The sequence below is a fragment of the Salvelinus alpinus genome, chromosome 13 (assembly GCF_045679555.1).
Source record: "Salvelinus alpinus chromosome 13, SLU_Salpinus.1, whole genome shotgun sequence".
NCBI lineage: Eukaryota > Metazoa > Chordata > Actinopteri > Salmoniformes > Salmonidae > Salvelinus > Salvelinus alpinus.
In genome coordinates, this window is record NC_092098.1 from 45,002,559 (window position 1) to 45,019,624 (window position 17,066).

Consider the following 17,066-nt stretch of genomic DNA (forward strand, 5'->3'; position numbering starts at 1 on the left):
ACTATCATACACAAATACACAAGTGCAGTGCTGCATCAAAGGTAGCATCGGAATTACGTCAGAGGTTATTTTGCCTGAAACATTGAATGAATTAAACTGAGCAGCAATGACCGCTGGAAAATCAGCATCTAACCAACATCCAACCAAATCAATACGAAATCTCTGTACCATCTTTAGGGGATTAGCAGTGACCTGAGAGGTGTCCATGACATTACCAATGACATGGAGGCCTGCCTTGGAGTGTGATGCTGATGCATCAGTACCTGGGGTAAGTGTTATTATGGATGTTATCAGCTGAACAACAGGCTATAGAGTCTCGGTCCATGTGAGTAGTCAGACAGAATCACATCAGCACACTGGTGCTTGTTTATCCTGTGGGTAATGACGGCACACAGAGAGGAATCCGACAACTGCAGAACATGGAGGCTGGGTATGGGAAGGAGTGGGTAACTGGCAAAATACAGATGTTGGATGTCAATTTTATAACCCTGTTGCAGGAGAACTTTCCTGCAATGTATGAAATTTAAAACTTGTAGTGTATTTGAGGTTTAAAAAGGTTTCTGAAGTTTTTAATTTCCACTTTGAAAAGTCAAGCTTGATTTTCCCTTATGAAAAATGTATCAACCCCTACAAAAACATCCATTAATTATAATCCACATAATAATTCACATTTCCTGTTGCTGCAGTATTATTTTCCTGCTGTAGCAAACTGGCTCAGTATAAGTGAGTTATGCTGTGGCTGATTCTAATAAAGCTGATCAAGAATTAAGTCTATCGGTCAATCTATAAACAAAGGATGTTTCCCTCCACCATGCAAATGACACATTTTGTCTTTTTTAATGTTTGTTGTCTTCATATCAGCATATAGGGCCCATGTAGATAAGAAATTAAACCCTACGATAACTGATAATTCAGCAATGTATGTGAGCAATTATTGGAATTTATCTGTATGATACAGAGATTAGCTGAAAGAAAAGGACTAGAATGTGTATATAAAATCTCCAGTCAAACACTTCCAGCAATCATGCCATGCTGTTGTAAAGCCATTTGTTTATCATGTTAATCTGTCTGAGGTGACCTGGAGAGCTGGGTCACTTATATAACACTGAATTAAACAAGAAGAATCTCATTCATCTGCAGACAACGATTGATAAAACCCGCAACCTGGGTCGTGTACTAAGGCAGTGTAATCTTCCTCCTCTCAACTTGTTATAATAATACACAGGCTCAGATCTGTAGTATGTGGTTCATCCTGACATTTAATACTTAAGTAGAGACGTTATATCCACTGGATGTAAAGGTATGATTATCTGAAATCAGCCTCCAACTACACAGGCTCAAACCTCAGTGTAGACTTCTTCACTACCCAGTGGATGTCAAGGTACCATGCGGTGGCTAAGGGTTAAAGGGGTCACTGTGAGAATATAAACTAACAACGACAGTAGGAGATGAATAATAATGCCGTCCTCTGTCTTTTTTGCCCTTGTGTATCATACCCCAACACACCCTCTGCTCAACACATCTCCAAGCTGTTTCACTGTAGCACACATGATCTAAAAATGACCTTTTTTTGTTGTTGATGTATGTTGTCCTCAAACAATGGAACATTGAACCATGGTTTTACGCTGGTACCCGACAACTGTATTTATTTGAGGTTATGATGAGGAAAGGATCCAGAATCCCTTTTTGCGAGTCACTGATGGGAAATACAATTTTGATTCGATTTATTAGGATCCCCATTAGCCGACGGCAATGGACACATCTAGTCTTACTGGGGTCCAACACATAACGAAAAAGACATTACAGACTAAATGTACGTAAAAAAAAAACAATTTACATTAACAATAGAATGTTAATGAACAAAGCAGATACTTTAGTGAGTGTACTGTAGGTGGCATGGCTGGAGAACACCAGGCTTGCCTGTGTCTAGTTTCTGTATTTGATTATACTAAAATTCCAATAATTTTCCAGGTCAGTGCAAAAAGCACAAGTTGCTGGGTTTTGTAAACATGGCAGTGTTGTGATTTGTTGTGATCGCTTTAAATGTAGTTCATCATTAGTGTAGATATATGGCTGGTGATGAAAAATGACCTAAAAGTGTTAGCATTTCCACATGTTGCGTGCAGTACATTGTGAATCTGACATTTGAAGAAAAGCTTCAGGCGAGGTGGAGGAGTTGTGTTTAAAACTGTTGCTAGGATAATGCAAAAATATTTCAACCAACTCTCTTCCTTTTTATTCAAGGTGGTTGTTGAATACAACATTTTTCAAGGAGTTCTATTGTAAATCTGGTGAACCAGCATTCGATTTTCTTGAGATAATTATACCACTCCAAGCTTAAATTGGTACAAATGAGTACATGGTTTTGTTTATTAAACCAAGGAACCTCCCCATCCATACATGGCAGAGACAGCTGGTAGGGCTAGCCATTCAATTGGATTCAGTCAAAACAAATAGTAAAACTTAACTGAACTGTCATTGCTGATTTGCAGAGGGGTCGATGCAAGGACACTGGATCCTCATGTGTATCTGAATGAAACAGTTTTTACCATGCAACATTGAATTGATACAGGCAAAGAGTTCATGTGCACTATCCTCATAGGACCCTCATTTAAAGAGTGTTGTGTGTCTGTTGTTGTGTATGCATGTGGGCTAAGTGTTCAGAGGGATTTTGGCAGGCATCCCATTAAAATATGTAGAATACTGGATACTGTACATCTGGTGCCATTTACTTCTGGTGAGTGAGGTTTTCTGACACCGTTTGTTTTCAGCATATTTATTTTGTTTGAAAAAGAAAGAACACTTTTAGTTTTCATACAACACCGAGCCTCTTAAATTTGAATGGCTGGTTTGTGCAGGGAAAATAAGACAAACCCTACAGGACAGCACAGACAGCAGGTTCAAATGTCATGTGTACCATGGTGTAGGCCAGGCTATGCATTTGGTGGATTTCAATACATATAGTACCTTGTTGTACTTGAATTGAAGCAATTTCCTGTGGAATGCATTACAGAAATATAAGGTAATGTACAAAATATAGGCTACTGTACGTTCACTTTGATGCTTAGATGTGCCAGTGTTCAACAAATTAATGCATGTAGATAGTGTACTGTACATAGGCTTCCAGGGAGCATCATGTTGCTTTATATCAGAGACGAAGTGGCAAACTTTAAGTGACTGCTGCTAATATACCCCTACTACAGTTTACTCAGTAGAGAAGCAAAGCTAAGCACACGTGACACGTAATTATGTGCATACATTATATTTCTACATTTGGGGGGGTTCATCCCTCAGGCAAAAGTAAACTGGGACTGACCATTTGGGGTTTACTGTCTCCCATGTTTGAAATGACCCAGACTGAATCAGATCATTTGTCAAACAAAGGATAGCCTATTATCTGATGTTATGTTATTGTTGTAAATTACCCAACCGAGACCTCAGAATGAATTACAGCAAATAGGAACATAAATATGGACATTAATCCATGTGCTGAACAAATTTGGAGACTCTCAAAAAAAGACTATTGAACACCACCACACTGTTCGTAAATTACAATTAACAACAAGACAGGGTGGGTTGTTAAAATAGCTCTGAACTACAAACCTCCAAGACCAAGACAAAATAGCCAGTATCACGCACTTTGACGTTTAAAAAGTATTAAACACGTTATTTACCACGGAAATATATATTTTTGTTAAAGATAGTAAATGATTGATTATTATGTTATAATCAATCAATAAATCAATGAATCAATCAACTCAATAATTTGTTTACAGGGAAAGCCAGACAGTCTGGTTTGCATTTTAACGGGGGGTGCTGAAAGCAGAACGATCTGTTCGTGGTGGTGACGAGTCGCTTATAGAATAGGCTAGATCACATCTTTCAGCTCAATGAATTACATATTGTTCCCATAATTGTTTAAAATGGGCTAGATTTACCTATAGCCTAATTATCACCGCCATATCAGCTTTATTTAATCGCACACAATTCAAAACCGTATCAAACCAACAGCTGCCTCTAAACACATAATGCGGCATTTCTATTTTAGGGAAATAACAGACACACAAAAACGATTTAGGGTACATGTTTAAGTATAGTAGCAAGCTAAGGTTCATTTTTCTCTTTCCACAGCTCTGCTTCCGCGCAATGAAACCACGCATGTGTTCATCTGTGCTGCAGCAACGTGCATCAATTCCTCTTTGACCCCAGAGTTAATCTGCATTCAGATTTAGATTGACGCTCCAATATATTTCTCAGTTGCTGGATTTTAGGCTATTCCGTTGCCGCTTTATTTATGTAGTTGTTACTGTTATTTCTTAAAGTCGGGGAAGCTTGATTAGATTCAATCGGTTTTGTGGCCGTTTTTCTCAACACCGCAGAGGGTCTACATTTCCCGAACCGAACGCTAACACAAGCCGTTTATCCTATGCTATGTTCGTGAGGTACCACAGTGAGGATAGACAGTAGTCCATCTGCAATAAAGACGAAAAGAAGATGGTGATCATTGCTCCTCCAAATGTAGCATCTAAATACTCGAAAGCGATGTCGAAGCCTTCCTTCCCTCTAAAGCTATTTCTTTGGGTGTTTTTACTCGCTAATCTTCCTACAAGGTAAGGCGAAAATATACCAGGCTTTTATTAAAATGCCGTAGACACATACATATGTGGCCGGGCAAATATTTTGTTTTTGGATACTAGAATGAGAGTCCGGCCCAGTTATTTCAATCATATGTTTTCCTCGGATCTTCCTCTTACGCTTTCTATCAGACAGGATACAACCCTGCGGCTTATTAGGGTGGCTTGTTACAGAACCAGGGCTCGTTTAGTTACATGTCAAGGAATGTATTTCGCACATTGTTGGCACTTTGGATGAGTGGTATTGGATCCATAACTGTAATGCTTAATGTGATTCCAATATATAAAGTCGTGTTTTTGGGAGGTTAGAATAAAAAACAGTGGTCAGGTAAGGATGTCCGTTATTTCCACGGGTTTATTCGCTGTATAAGGAATATTATAATCGTGCTGTAGGCTACTGGGCAAAGCTATTCAGATGTCAACAATATTTAAAGCTAATGTCTTGAAAATTGATGTATAGCATACCATATCATTCTGTTGAAGTGTTGTCAACATAAATGATTATGTTTATGTACTGTATAAATGGCATGTGTGAAGACGTAGCCTATTGATGCATGAACCTTATATATTACAAGATCCAAAACGTCCTCATTCCCAGAATGTTTTTAAGGTGATGGATGTAGAACTTCAATGAAACCCACCGGTCTCATATGTACCGCCCCCTTAGCCATTAAAACCATGATTCAAAAGTAATTGTTGATTCCTGTATCTAAATCACGACTTTTCAAAATGGTATTTACATAGAAGCAGTGCAATAAAGGCAACAATAGAGAGACACATATGGACTATCTCTGGTTCACTGCTAACTCCACAATCTGTAGAAAGAAAATGCTCAATTGACTTGTCACGAAAAGGCACCCATTGCACCAAGAAAATATGAACACTTGAGAAGGAAGCGGATGGTTTAAGGGCTCACATCGCTTCTGTCTTGTGTGCTGCCTGAGGGTGAAAAATGGAGGGTGATAGATCAGTCTTCATTCAATCACCATCGTAGAAAATGCGGCCATGGAGTCTCTGGCCTAGATCAAAATGTCTGCACTGTGTGTGCTATTGTGTTCACACATATGCCAGCCTTTAACATGATTCAAACCTAATTTAAAAGGATTCTGTTCTCAAGAATTCAGTAGGCAAGGCTTTTCATATGCATCTGGGACCACGTAAATAAGACGCATGAAATGTGATGAGCTCACCCTGACTGCAGCTCATGGTTATCAGAGAAAGGCAACAGAAGGGTGCATCCTAGGTAGTCATAACACATAAGGCCCTGTGAAAGAGCAACACTGTATATATAGGCTGTCATGGCTAGGTACAACTTAAGGTTTGAACTGTCCTAACATCTGGCCAAGGGATTTTATGTTGACACATTTTGAGGGATATATTTGTTATTACAAATGTATTACTATCTATTTGAATTATATATTATATATATATATATTACATGAGTATGTACTCTATAACCACTGTTAGTGACTTCGTAAGCACCTCAGGATCTCTAGTATTAATTGTATAGTAATAACATACTCATCCAACTTTCACTCCAACTACTTGGTTTACAGTACACTGGGCCATGCTCCACGGCCACCCACAGGGCACCCAGGGGAAACACATGCCTTCTGATGTAGCTAATCCCCAAGGAGTATCTGTAAACCCAGAAAGTGCCAAAGCCTTGCCAGCAGGAAGTAGTCCAACAATGAGAGATTACCTATAGTCTGGTGGCCCTCCCTTCGACCCCAACCCACCCGGGCAGCTTGTGTTGTGATGTCTCTGCTTCTAAAAGACCAACAGAGCATCACAGGTTAGGTGATCTGCGTTGAGTGGAGTATCACAATATGAATAGCTAATAGTCCATGTGCAGACAGTGCTGCATTAAGGTGGGCCCTAGGTCGGGGCCATACAAAACAATGGGCATAGGTGTATTAAGCTTTATCACATTGGTGTGCCTTATCAAAGGGTATGTGTAGTGCTTGATCCATATTGCAACCATTTCTGGCAATCATACTTACAGCTTGTAGTGGATGGTCAAGTCAGCGCTTTGCAAGTCAGAGCTCAATTATAATTTCTGACAACATTGCATGCAACTCGGTATAGGTGGATGACACTACTGTCAAACAGTTTACCTATAGCAAACCCACCATACTCAACATACGTGTATTGTTAATTTGTCTCTCTCAGTGTGTCCTCTCTTTCTTATCACTTGATATACTCAACAACTGTTGTCAAAGAAGCAAACATACACAACTACAGTATAGCATATGGAGGACAATCATCAATGGCCTATGCTTATTATAGGAGCCAAGGGATTAAATCAAGTAAGTCACTGTTTAGCATGCCAGAAGCAAGGCCCGTGTTGCCCATTGGGTTAAACTGTCCATGACTATAGACTATGTTGTGATTACAAAAGCAATACACTACATGGCCAAAAGTATGTGGAAACCCCTTCAAATTAGTGGAATGAGATGTTCGACAAGCAGGTTACATACTTTTTGGCATGTAATGTATGTCAGACAAACTGCATCTACAGTATAACCCCTCAGGATGTCTATTACTGTGACCTACAGGTGTCTTGTGTGACTACCGGCCTTCAATGAAATGACTTTTATGGAAGGCACTGGATATGGGCCGCTGGGCCTATTCTTAATCCTAAACAGCAAGTTTCTTTCTAAAGAGCGCAGGGAATTGCCTACTGTAGTGGGTGACCTGGGGATAATACAACTTCTTCAAAAGTATTTATATCACCTGCTTCCTTAAATTCCCACCTGCATGCCGCTCAGTGTGTCTAGAATTTCAGTAGGCCTCTGTAGTCCCATTTTACAATTTAACTGCTCTGTTTTAATAATGGATTTCGGATTTTGACTGGTATCATTTGCCATCCCATGCTAGTTTTAAAGAAACAGTATCACCCTCTTTCCCTCACAAACCTCTGTGTACTGTAGGCCTAATGGTCCTTTTTTATTATCTGAACTGTTGGCTGCTGAGGGGAGGACGGGTCTTAATAATGTCTGGAACGGCGTGATTGGAATGGCATCAAACACATAGAAACCATGTGTTTGATTATTTGATACTATTACACGGATTCCGCTCCAGTCATTACCATGAGCCCGTCCTCCCCAATTAAGGTGCCACCAGCCTCCTGCGGTTAATACAAATGAAATCAACAGTCTTGTGCCTCTCAAATGAACCTTATCTGTCCTAAGCTGTATTTAATCATTGATGGAAAACAATGTATTGCACCTCTTAAAATACTTCGGGATTTTGACAATGAGCCGCTTTATCTACTTCCCCAGATTCAGATGAACTTGTGGATACCATTTTTATGTCTGCTTGCAGTTTGAAAGGAGGTTGCTAACTAGCGCTAGCACAATTACTAACTAGCATGCTAGCAGATACCCATAGACTTCCAATCATTAAACTAACGCTAGTTAACATTGGCTTGCAAAACGTCCATCCTACTGGACACAGAGACATAAAAATGGTATCTACGAGTTCATCTAACTCCAGGAAAGTAGATAAATGGCCCAAATCCCAAAGTATCCCGTTAAACAATCATAATGTTTCTAATCTGTCTGATCCCATTTAGTTAGGCTTAACTGGGTACACAAATAGAGCTGCTGCCAGAGGTGAGCTAATTAGGGAGTACCAAGTCACCACAGGTCAGGTGATGTGTCACTAATAGCTCTGTGTCCTCAGGACAGAGCACCAGGAGGCCATTTTATAAAATGTCAGCTAAACTGCAATCTTACCCTCCAAGAAATGAACAAACAGGCATTTTCATCTTGTTCCACCAGGGATAGGTCCTAGTACCTTCTCTATGGCGATAACAAGCAAAATGGTGCGAGGACTACGTTAAGGCAGTCAGTGTTAGCTACCGTAATGAGTCTTCATTTGGTGTAGTGATTGTAAGAATGGTGCTCAGTGATGTGTCTTGTGTGTGGCTGGATAGGAGGAGAGTTGGGACGGGCTGTGCCTCATTAGCCACAGACACAAACCCAGGAAATGATAGCTTACGGAAACGTGACATGATTACTATCAACAGACAAGCAGTGATTTTCCCACCTGATAACATTATGCTCAAATATATATTTTTAAAGTTAACATCAAATCATCCCAGAATTGTTTGTAGTATTTGAAATGATATTGAAGTAACTGATTTGGGGGTCTGTACAGTATACTGGTATTTGGATATCGATGCTCCCGAGTGCCGCAGCAGTTGAAGGCACTGCATCACAGTGCAAGAGGTGTCACCATAGTACCTGGTTTAAATCCAGGCTGTGTCACATCTGGCCGTGATCGGGAGTCCAATAGGGCGGCGCACAATTGGCCCAGCATCGTCCGGGTTTGGTCAGAGTAGGCCGTCATTGTAAATAAGAATTTGTTCTTAACTGACTTGCCTAGTTAAATAAAGGTTAAATAAAAAATACATGTTTTATGAATCATTGGTGTTGATGATAAGAATTCAATTAGAGAGCGTATTTAACAGAACTACTTTAAGGAGTGTTTTCAAATACATCTTAATAGTTTTTCTGAAGACAATTGAATTGTCTTTCATCTGGTACGTGAGGAAAATGTTAATTTAAAAAAATACATCTGATAGCAGTTTTCACATGATGCAACTGCGATAAAGGCAATTTTAACCTTTCAGTATAGGAAACAGTCCTCTTGTGGTTAGCTAGGCCCTGCAGCTGTAGCATGTTCTCAATGGGGCTAGCTACAATAACATTACTGTACTCCAGTGGACCCCAGTGTCACATTCTAAGTTGGACATTAGAAACATTAGAAAATTAGCCACTGATACTTTAGATCTGTCTGGGGGACATACACAGATCTCTCTTTCATCCAGCCGTCTCTGGAGGATTTCCGTTGACAACTGGGTTCTGCTGAAAAGTAGGAACAGCACCTGAATGCTATTGGCTCAATCGACTCTGCAGTAGAATAGAACCACAGAACTAGTATGTTTAACTATTTCAATCTTCATTCTAGTTCTATTATTAGAACAGAGGGGACTGCTGAACAATTAATCAAATGGCCACCCGGACTTTACACTGCTGCTACTCACTGTTTATTATCTATGCATAGTCACTTTTATTTTTTTAAATTTTGGTTTATTTAGTAAATATTTTTAACTCTATTTTCTTAACTGCATTGTTGGTTAAGGGCTTGTAAGTAAGCATTTCACGGTAAGGTCTACCTACACCTGTTGTATTTGGCGCATGTGACAAATAAAATTTGATTCGACATCAGGTCCATTTACAATCCAAGATAGGCCAAAAGATCCAAGCTGTCCTGAATCCCTCTATAAAGTCTTAATGTGTTGGTGGTGTCACCATATATAAATATAAAGCACGTAATGCTGCCTGAGGAAGCCTGGCAGTGAAAACACAATGTCCTGCACCATGCCTAAGTGCATGAAAACAATTCTTCCTCTGAAGCCTCTCTCTGCTCAATGGGCTTCCAGTAGCTGGCTGTTCTCAAGGTTTTTCTATATATACAGTATCCCTCGGATTCCATGGTTACTGAGTTGGGTAAAGCTCTTGGTACAGTAAGTTCTGACACAATGGAAATCCTTCATATTCCATCTATCGTGCCATTGGCGGTAACAACTTCCCAGAGCCCTGAATCTGTGCTTGTTAGTTTAATCACACACTTCATGACAGTGTGTTGCCGTTAGCACTTCTAGATAAGACTCATCTGTGGTGCACTCCAATGCACCATCATAGGTGTATTCACACGTCCAGCCTCAGTATCCCAGCCACATTGCAAAGCACTTTTATTCCATGTGTAATTCAGTTAACTGGCTCTTGTAATGCATTGAGACGTTTTACAGAGGTGAGCCAACTCCCAAGACTAACTCTTCTCCTTGAGCACTGAAAAGAGAGCAGAGAACCAAGGAATCTCAAAGAAGAAATCTCACAAATGGAACAACAGATCCACTGTTTGTACCTTGCATTTCTTCATTGTCTTATGAAAGGGCCTGAGAAACCAGAACATTCTCTCCCCATGTTTCTCTCCTGACTGTGTTTTTGGTGACTATGGCACTCTTGGTTGAGACATTTTACAGAGGTGAGCCAACTCACAAGACGGACCCTTCTGTTCGAGCACTGAAAAGAGAGCAGGGAACAATCATTCCATTACAAAATCTCACACAAAGGAACAATGTCAGGTCCACTGTTCGCACCTTGCATTTCTTCAGCGTTCTGAAAGGGCCTGGGTAACAGTCTTTCTCTCCTAACTGGGTTTTTGTTTTTGAAGACTATGCTACTATTCATTGCCGTTATCCTCAGTTCCAGCTGCACTGTGGGGCTGGTGTCAGTTTGTGAGACTTTCATGTAGGGTATCACATAGAGATCAGTGGCAACCAGCAGGAGTTCTACCCTTTTATCCCGTTTCTGGCTTGTCCTTTGATTTCAACCAGCGGGCAGTGCACATTTGAAAGAATGGAGCCTAAACGCATAGCAAGCTTAGCCTAGTATGATGTAGTGGTCTTTTCTGTGCTGTTGTTGTGGATCGTTGCTTTACATATTGACAGCATAACATGATTCTCTCTCTTTTCATTTTACCTTGCTGTTTATAGTGCTGATGGAAAAATCATTGCTTCATATTTCCTCTGTTCCCCTTTTCTCTTCCCAGCTCCCTCCAGACTGAAAATGACGATGATGTGACAAACAAAACGTGGGTGTTGACTCCCAAAGTCTACGAGAGCGATGTCACCAACATCCTAAACAGCCTACTAGATGGCTACGATAACAAACTGCGACCAGATATAGGAGGTAGGTGTCATACCACTGCACATTGATTGGCCGCTGCTGCTATGGCCGCCCTCCCCAAAGACCAATCTCAGTTTGCATCAACGCCTTCGTCACAATCTACAGTGAGGGAAAAAAGTATTTGATCCCCTGCTGATTTTGTACGTTTACCCACTGACAAAGAATTGATCAGTCTATACTTTTAATGGTAGGTTTATTTGAACAGTGAGAGACAGAATAACCACAAAAATATCCAGAAAAACGCATGTCAAAAATGTTATAAATTGATTTGCATTTTAATGAGGGAAATAAGTATTTGACCCCCTCTCAATCAGAAAGATTTCTGGCTCCCAGGTGTCTTTCATATAGGTAACGAGCTGAGATTAGGAGCACACTGTTAAAGGGAGTGCTCCTAATCTCAGTTTGTTACCTGTATAAAAGACACCTGTCCACAGAAGCAATCAATCAATCAGATTCCAAACTCTCCACCATGGCCAAGACCAAAGAGCTCTCCAAGGATGTCAGGGACAAGATTGTAGATCTACACAAGGCTGGAATGGGCTACAAGACCATTGCCAAGCAGCTTGGTGAGAAGGTGACAACAGTTGGTGCGATTATTCGCAAATGGAAGAAACACAAAATAACTGTCAAACTCCCTCGGCCTGGGACTCCATGCAAGATCTCACCTCGTGGAGTTGCAATGATCATGAGAACGGTGAGGAATCAGCCCAGAACTACACAGGAGGATCTTGTCAATGATCTCAAGGCAGCTGGGACCATAGTCACCAAGAAAACAATTGGTAACACACTACACCGTGAAGGACTGAAATCCTGCAGCGTCCGCAAGGTCCCCCTGCTCAAGAAAGCACATATACATGCCCGTCTGAAGTTTGCCAATGAACATCTGAATGATTCAGAGGACAACTGGGTGAACGTGTTGTGGTCAGACGAGACCAAAATGGAGTTCTTTGGCATCAACTCAACTTGCCGTGTTTGGAGGAGGAGGAATGCTGCCTATGACCCCAAGAAACCATCCTCACTGTCAAACATGGAGGTGGAAACATTATGCTTTGGGGGTGTTTTTCTGCTAAGGGGACAGGACAACTTCACCGCATCAAAGGGACGATGGACAGGGCCATGTACCGTCAAATCTTGGGTGAAAACCTCCTTCCCTCAGCCAGGGTATTGAAAATGTGTCGTGGATGGGTATTCCAGCACGACAATGACCCAAAACACACGGCCAAGGCAACAAAGGAGTGGCTCAAGAAAAAGCACATTAAGGTCCTGGAGTGGCCTAGCCAGTCTCCAGACCTTAATCCCATAGAAAATCTGTGGAGGGAGCTGAAGGTTCGAGTTGCCAAATGTCAGCCTCGAAACCTTAATGACTTGAAGAAGATCTGCAAAGAGGAGTGGGACAAAATCCCTCCTGAGATGTGTGCAAACCTGGTGGCCAACTACAAGAAACATCTGACCTCTGTGATTGCCAACAAGGGTTTTGCCACCACGTACTAAGTAATGTTTTGCAGAGGGGGTCAAATACTTATTTCCCTCATTAAAATGCAAATCAATTTATAACATTTTTGACATGCGTTTTTCTGGATATTTTTGTTGATATTCTGTCTCTCACTGTTCAAATAAACCTACCATTAAAATTACAGACTGATCATTTCTTTGTCAGTGGGCAAACGTACAAAATCAGCAGGGGATCAAATACTTTTTTCCCTCACTGTATCTACATCAGTATTACAGGCCATGAATGATGAGCAGACACCATCATCACTGATAGCGTCATCACAGACAGCCCTCTCATTTCACTGAGCCCATTCAGTCTACAGGGCCATAGGCCCGCCCCAGTATGACTTGTGTAAAGGTTGGTGCAACAGAAACAACATTCTAGCATTATTATGCAGACACAGTGTGAGCTGTGAAACCTGGACGGCTGGTTATCCATCATGGGCCTATTAGCATCGTCTGTCCCTGCACTGCTGTTGGCCAAGTATAGAGCCAGTGAAGTAGCTTTCTCTCCCTTCACTTGGGCTGGCAGCTGGGGTCAGCTCCCATGTTCAGACAGAAAATGCATACAGCTACAATAGATTTACCGAGGCAGCCGCCACCATCTTACCATCAGACATGATCTGATGTTGCACCCTGTCATCTCCCAGACTGCCAGAGTTACACAGTGGGTATAATTAGCTAACAACTACGTAGAGTGCTACGTTGCACTGAAAACTGGGATTTGGATTCATTGCAGATTGTGGACAGTTCTTTTCAAGTCCATTGTGCAGCTCATTCAATTGTAATGCTGCTGCAGTCTATGTCTAGCAAAATAGCTAACAAGAGAGATATGTGGGGAATTACATTTTAATTTCCTCGCATTATGATATCACAAGGACACAGGATGCAATGTTGTTATCTGCTTAAAAGGAAATGGTGTGCGTCATGGCATGCAGGTATAGACAAGTTATAATATGAAGCCAACCTGGAGCCAAAGGAAATGAGGACGTCCAAACGGCAGTTTGCTGCATTTGTTGTCTGGCTGTAGGTTTTACACACCATTGCACCTTTGAGTATTCCCATGATGAATGTAGCAGTTTGTTTATACGACTGCATTAATGTTATCATCCTCAAAAGTGGTCTGGGAATTCAGAAAGCCAAGCTATGTTTTTATTTAATTTGTATACAGTCATATTTATTGTGTTTTTCAAAGAAATCAATTTACCAGCTGGCAATTGGAACTAAATCTGTCTTTAAGTTTTGTTTTTATCATGCTATGTTTTTGACACCGATTATGCAGTCGGAAACTCACTAAATGGGGCCAGTTTATGTCCACTGACTATATAATCTCTAGTAACATGCCTTTTATGGTGAGCGAGTTTGTGATTGGAGATAAACTAGAAGCAGTGTCTGTGTTGTGTCAAAGCCTTTACCACATCCATATCTTGGAAAAGCAGAGCTCGTCTCAGGCTCAGGACAGATTTAGGATCCTAAAATGATTGTCTCTTACAAAAAAAAATATCAAACCCTACAAAAATGTCCACATAATAATTACCATTTCCTGCTGAGAGAGAGAGAGAGAGAGAGAGAGAGAGAGAGAGAGAGAGAGAGAGAGAGAGAGAGAGAGAGAGAGAGAGAGAGAGAGAGAGAGAGAGAGAGAGAGAGAGAGAGAGAGAGAGAGAATTTAGTGCAGGGTACATAAAGTCTGTTTTCAGCACCATGGACAGCTCCATGGTGCCATCATTTTACACTCGGACACACTAACTGCTATAGTGGTACAAGCTATTTAGCCCTGACATAAGATAGACATGACTAATACCTAAACACAGAATATCGAATGTGCATCATAACACTAGTTTTTTTCTTCTTTCAGTAAAACCAACCGTGATCCACACAGACATGTTTGTCAACAGTATTGGCCCAGTGAATGCTATCAATATGGTGAGTATATAGAGAGAGTCCCCTCTCAAATTACAATCTGCTGCTACTGCTTATTATTTATCCTATTGCCTAGTCACTTTATCCCTACCTATATTTACATACCTACCCCAATTATCTCGTAACCCTGCACATCGACTCGGTACCCCGTGTATATAGCCAAGGTATCGTTACTCACTGGGAGACTACATGGTTTTTGCTGTGAAGACCTATAGGGTGGATGAGTTAAGGCTGTTTGTGCAGTACTTTATATAGACAAGTTATCGTTACTCATTGTGTGTTTATTCCTTCTGTTATTATTGTTCTATTATTTCTCAAATTATTTTTTGATTTGAAATGTTTTGCATTGTTGGGAAGGGCCCCGTAAGTAAGCATTCCACTGTTAGTCTCCACCTGTTGTTTACCAAGCATGTGACACATACAGTTGGATTTAATTGATTTGATGTCTATCAGTAGCCGCCAATCATTGCATTTTTTCAGACATATTTTATTTACGTCATGGTCTGTTCATGTACATGCCAAGTTTGTTTTCAAAATAGATAGATACATTGAAAGCTGTAATGTTGATGAATTGCATTATGTAATGAATGGCATAATTGTGTTCTGATTGTGTTGCTTTCATGTCATGCCATGGATTGTTGCATAAATCAAACTTAAGATACCTTGCACAAGTTAATATCATAGCTTTTGTTTCATTGCCTTGGCTATGGTTGTCGGAAAGACATCCAGAATTCTATGGAGTAGGCCTATACAAACTTTATGGAATAAGCTACTCCAAGATGGTTGTTGCTATTTGTAGAGAGTACAGGAGTTACTGTAAGCTGGGCTGTAAATATAGGGCAGGGTGTGTAGGGTGAGATAAGTGGACTGCATTGCTTAGAGAGACTGCAACCACTGTGTCCCATTGTACTCCAGTTAAAATCCATGCTGAGGTTCCAATTCCATTGTTATTCAGCACAACAATCTCATCTCCACCATGGGCACGCGCCAAGCCACAGAGAAAGTCTTACATTTACATTTAAGTCATTTAGCAGACGCTCTTATCCAGAGCGACTTACAAATTGGAAAGTTCATACATATTCATCCTGGTCCCCCCGTGGGGAATGAACCCACAACCCTGGCGTTGCAAGCGCCATGCTCTACCAACTGAGCCACACAAGCATGGCTCTGTTACTGTCATCGTGGGGTTTAAAGACAGTCACTCGTTTGATCTTCCTGTTCTTAATCACCTTGATCCTCCATAGCAACCAGCTCACATTTCTTAGTGTTTATGTATGTGTTTGCATGTGTGCGTTGTGTGTCTGTTTGTGTGTGAGTATACCTTTGTGTGTACGTGCAGGTCAAGACCATATTGATTGCCGTACATTCAGATGTAATCAGTGCTGGGTACGTTCACATGAAATCACATCATGGCTGTTGTTGAGGATTGTGGTGAAGATGCTAGCTTTTCTAAAGAGAAGAGGATTATGGGTCGGCTGATGATGCTGGAGTGTGTATCAAAGCATAGCTTTAAGCAGCATCCATTTGGTGCAAGGCCTGCTTGGGTCGTAAGTTGAAATGTCCTGAAGAGACTAGCAAGATCCTGCTTTCTGGTCAGTAGTCATGGCGTTGGAGTTTAACCCGGAAGCTGTTGCTATAACAACATTTACAAATGCTTACCTGTGCATGCACAATTCCTATTCTGAACAGGAAGCAATCTAGCTACATTTATAATGGGAATCTGACTGGTAGCAGGAGGCTTACAGTATAGTATCCTCCAAACTGGTTTCAGTAGACTAAGGCTATGGAGGTAAAAGAGATACTAGATCAGTAGAAGTCTACGGGATGTTTGCAAATTTGGCCAAAACTGCATGTTTTAAAACTCCAGTTTTGGTCTTGATGTGTCAATGTACAGTATAGTTCATGTTCACAAATAAAATATTAATTGAATGATTGTTTTACCTTATTTAACCACGGAATCCCTAGTTTGACATAGGTTTTATGAAGTTTTATGAAGAGTTATGAAGTTTTAGGCAGCCTTTTTCCAACATACGGGTTATATGGAATCTGGTGCCGTGCTGTCGGCTTGTGGTCCCATGACTTGGGCAAGCCCCTGGCCATTTGATTAACAGCCAGCCATAAGCACCTGAAACAGTGCAATGTGCATTCTCTCATTCCTACGAGACAGACAGCCTACAGTAGTTGACCCGCTAGCTAGTTAGTAGTAAACACACATCTTCTCAAGAACAAAACATGTCACCCGAACAGGTAATGGAGCTAC

General features: G+C 40.9%; 1 protein-coding gene across 5 annotated transcripts in view; it reads left to right on the plus strand.

Moving 5' to 3' along the window:
* Nucleotides 1–3,903: 3,903 nt before the first annotated feature.
* LOC139537770 (gamma-aminobutyric acid receptor subunit gamma-2) overlaps nucleotides 3,904–17,066 on the plus strand; it is a 63,298-nt gene continuing 50,135 nt past the window's right edge. For 2 of the 5 annotated variants that reach the window (XM_071339523.1, XM_071339525.1), the window contains exons 1-3: nucleotides 3,904–4,610; nucleotides 11,259–11,398; nucleotides 14,742–14,809. In XM_071339523.1, coding sequence (XP_071195624.1) covers nucleotides 4,495–4,610; nucleotides 11,259–11,398; nucleotides 14,742–14,809 — 324 coding nt within the window. In that variant the 5' untranslated portion in view covers nucleotides 3,904–4,494. Of the gene's footprint in view, nucleotides 4,611–4,833; nucleotides 4,963–11,258; nucleotides 11,399–14,741; nucleotides 14,810–17,066 lie in introns of those variants that run through there. The other 3 variants (XM_071339526.1, XM_071339524.1, XM_071339527.1) reach the window with 3 other exon arrangements.